Source organism: Mizuhopecten yessoensis, unplaced genomic scaffold (assembly GCF_002113885.1).
Source record: "Mizuhopecten yessoensis strain PY_sf001 unplaced genomic scaffold, ASM211388v2 scaffold4541, whole genome shotgun sequence".
NCBI lineage: Eukaryota > Metazoa > Mollusca > Bivalvia > Pectinida > Pectinidae > Mizuhopecten > Mizuhopecten yessoensis.
Window position 1 is genome coordinate 113,478 of NW_018405598.1, and position 4,027 is coordinate 117,504.

Sequence of the window (4,027 nt, forward strand, 5' to 3'; positions counted from 1 at the left end):
CCATTATCCGACCATAATTTGTGGAGTTATGCCCCTTTATGGACTTGCCGAAACAGTGTCCGCTCGATATCTCGAGTAATTATTAACGGATTAACTTCAAACTTCACAACAAGGTTAATTACCATGAAAGCTCAGACAAGTTCGATAACCGCCATTATCCGACCATAACTTGTGGAGTTATGCCCCTTTACTTGTCGAAACAGTGTCCGCTCGATATCTCAAGTAATTATTAACAGAACAACTTCAAACCTCACAACAAGGTTAATTACCATGAAACCTCGGACAAGTTTGATAAAGGCCATTACCCGACCATAATTTGTGGAGTTATGCCCCTTTATATTCTTTTCCAATTTCTGTGTGAACGAACTGCAGGCAGATGTGATTGAAACCTTCTACTCTGACCATAAGATTGTTTGGATTGCATTATAACATGTTAATACTCCAATAATATAAATGACTGTAATTAAAATGCAAGTTTTCTGTTAACTCATTTATGTACCAGTTATGTTGAACGAATTCTCCTAAACAACAATTATTCCTAAATATTTTTAATGAATTAACTTCAAAATTTATGACGAGGTTAATTTCCGTAGAAGCTTGGACAAGTTTGAAATCCATTATTATCCGACCATAATTATTGGAGTTATTCCCCTTGGTTTCATTAATGCGATGCATGCGTTCCATGATGTTGTATTGCACTCATTGATCTACCAGTTATGTTGAATGATTTCTCTTTTAATATCAATTACTCACAAATACTTCATATATTTTAATCATACAAACAACTGCTCATTCAATGTGTGACGGGCATATTATATACCGCTCGCAGTAACCTTGTTAATGATCTAACCGGCTTTATTTTTTTTTACAAATTTGAAATCGTTGAAAGTTTTATTAATTGAAACATTTTGTGGTTTCCGAAATCCGATCCCTACTAGTATCAACAATGGTGTGAAATTATAGAAAACCACCAAACAATGAAGTTTTTATACTCAAGTTTTGTCATTTTAGATACATTGTCTCTAAAATTTAACATTAGACCACTGTAATCCCTCTGAAGTTGGTATAACTCCTAATGATTTCATTTATCCAGTTTGACTCAGCTGGTCAGTGTTTCTACTTTGACGTGGAACAGGACATAGAGGTGACAGATCCTAAGAAGGCATTCATCAAGGTGTTTGATTACTACGAGACAGGTAAGATAATCAATCATTGATTACTACGAGTCAGGTAAGATAATTAATCACTGAAATACTACGAAACAGGACAGATAATCAATCAATGATTGTTAAGAGACAGTTAAGATAATCAATCGTTGTTTACGAGACAGGTAAGATAATCAATCGTTGATCACTACAAGACAGGTAAGATAATCAATCGTTGATTACTACGAGACGGGTAAGATAATCAATCGTTGATTACTATGGGACAGGTAAGATAATCAATCGTTGATTACTACGGGACAGGTAATATAATCAATCATTGATTACTACAGGACAGGTAATATAATCAATCGTTGATAACTACTGGACAGGTAGGATAATCAATCATTGATTACTACAAGTCGCTCTGCCCACTCACCTCTCTGGTACTGGATAGGAGAGTGACATTTCCTGCCAACTCCCTGATTGTATAATCAGCTCATAATTGATAGAATTTACAAAATACCATTAAAAACCATATCAGTACACACTGAATTCTGTGGTGGTAACCATCTGTTTACAGTGCTTCAATGACAAGGTGGTCTGCTGTAAAAGCTGTTTACAGTGCTTCAATGACAAGGTGGTCTGCTGTAAAAGTTGTTTACAGTGCTTCAATGACAAGGTGGTCTACTGTAAAAGCTGTTTACAGTGCTTCAATGACAAGGTGGTCTGCTGTAAAAGCTGTTTACAGTGCTTCAATGACAAGGTGGTCTGCTGTAAAAGCTGTTTACAGTGCTTCAATGACAAGGTGGTCTGCTGTAAAAGCTGTTTACAGTGCTTCAATGACAAGGTGGTCTGCTGTAAAAGCTGTTTACAGTGCTTCAATGACAAGGTGGTCTGCTGTAAAAGCTGTTTACAGTGCTTCAATGACAAGGTGGTCTGCTGTAAAAGCTGTTTACAGTGCTTCAATGACAAGGTGGTCTGCTGTAAAAGCTGTTTACAGTGCTTCAATGACAAGGTGGTCTGCTGTAAAAGCTGTTTACAGTGCTTCAATGACAAGGTGGTCTGCTGTAAAAGCTGTTTACAGTGCTTCAATGACAAGGTGGTCTGCTGTAAAAGCTGTTTACAGTGCTTCAATGACAAGGTGGTCTGCTGTAAAAGCTGTTTACAGTGCTTCAATGACAAGGTGGTCTGCTGTAATAGCTGTTTACAGTGCTTCAATAACAAGGTGGTCTGCTGTAAAAGCTGTGTACAGTGCTTCAATGACAAGGTGGTCTGCTGTAAAAGCTGTGTACAGTGCTTCAGTGACAAGGTGGTCTGCTGTAAAAGTTGTTTACAGTGCTTCAATGACAAGGTGGTCTGCTGTAAAAACCGTTCACAGTGCTTTAATGACGAGGTTGTCTACTGTAAAAGCTATTTACAGTGCTTCAATGACAAGGTTGTCTGCTGTAAAAGCTTAATTCTCACTACTGGCATTGTAAAGGAGTTTACCCTAGCACAATGTAGATTTGTTTTACAGACACCTATGATGACTTACAGGTAGTGATACAATATAAAAGTGAACATTCTGGTATAATCCTGAGGACTTTTGTATTTTGTAGACTTACAAGTAGTGATACAATACAAAACTGAACATTTTGGTATAATCCTCAGGACTTTTGTATTTTGTAGACTTACAGGTAGTGATACAATACAAAACTGAACATTCTGGTATAATCCTCAGGACTTTTGTATTTTGTAGACTTACAGGTAGTGATACAATACAAAACTGAACATTCAGGTATAATCCTCAGGACTTCTGTATTTTGTAAACTTACAGGAAGTGATCAGTACAAAACTGAACATTCTGGTATAATCCTCAGGACTTTGGTATTTTGTAGATTTACAGGTAGTGATACAATACAACTTGAGAACAACTTGTGGAACTAAACAGGAACTACCTGAAATCTCTGTGGATCAGTACCTACGTGGTGTCTTCTTCGCAAGTGTTGACGAGATTGTACAAGTCAGGATTCCTCCAGGCCTAGGTATGTATAAATTGTCACAACACTTGTTAACAGTGGTTTGGTATTAACCTATTTTGTAAGTAAGCTGTGTGTAGATCTCTATTATCGTGTAGTTATAGTGTATTTAAACATGTTATCTGTTGTACATTGCAGAGGGGGAACCTGCTGGACCAGTCATGGTAAGTCATCTCTTGGAATCGCTGTACGTCTGTAAGGTATAAAATCAGGATCTATACAAAATACACTGGATAGATGGGAATCTGTAAACTTCATAAACTCATTTACATTGTACATGCACTCATTCAAACATATTCAACTTTCTGTTTTGATATTGTGTCTTTCTTTTTAACATTAAGGTTTTTCATCTCAAAAAACTTAATGAGTTAATGCATATGTGGGGGTTCGATACTCTAATAGCTTCTCTTAGGTAGAACAAGAATTTGTTAACCAACATATTTAGGAATGTGATTTTGAGAGATATTTAATTTCTGTCTCGTTTTTCAGACTTGTCCCGCCTGCATAGATGCTACCATGAACAGAAAAAGTGCAGATTTCAAGAATCTAGTTTGTGGATCAGAAACAAGTAAGGTCACCTAAAATGTACATGCTGTATGTGGTGTCATTAATCAATCAGTCTATTTATGTTAAACACTTATGGATACTGTTACAAGGAACAATCTATTTATGTTAAACACTTATGGATACTGTTACAAGGAACAGTCTATTTATGTTACACACCTATGGATACTGTTAAAGGAACAGTCTATTTATGTTAAACACTTGTGGATACTGTTACAAGGAACAGTCTATTTATGTTACACACTTATGGATACTGTTACAAGGAACAGTCTATTTATGTTAAACACTTATGGATACTGT

The 4,027-nt window shown here is 36.3% G+C and overlaps 1 protein-coding gene across 2 annotated transcripts in view; it reads left to right on the plus strand.

Moving 5' to 3' along the window:
- Window positions 1-4,027, plus strand: part of LOC110449268 (alpha-2-macroglobulin-like) — a 54,873-nt gene that overhangs the window by 40,265 nt on the left and 10,581 nt on the right. For both annotated transcript variants that reach the window (XM_021496022.1, XM_021496023.1), the window contains exons 34-37: window positions 1,094-1,196; window positions 3,023-3,169; window positions 3,302-3,327; window positions 3,653-3,731. In XM_021496022.1, coding sequence (XP_021351697.1) covers window positions 1,094-1,196; window positions 3,023-3,169; window positions 3,302-3,327; window positions 3,653-3,731 — 355 coding nt within the window. The remainder of the gene's footprint in view (window positions 1-1,093; window positions 1,197-3,022; window positions 3,170-3,301; window positions 3,328-3,652; window positions 3,732-4,027) is intronic.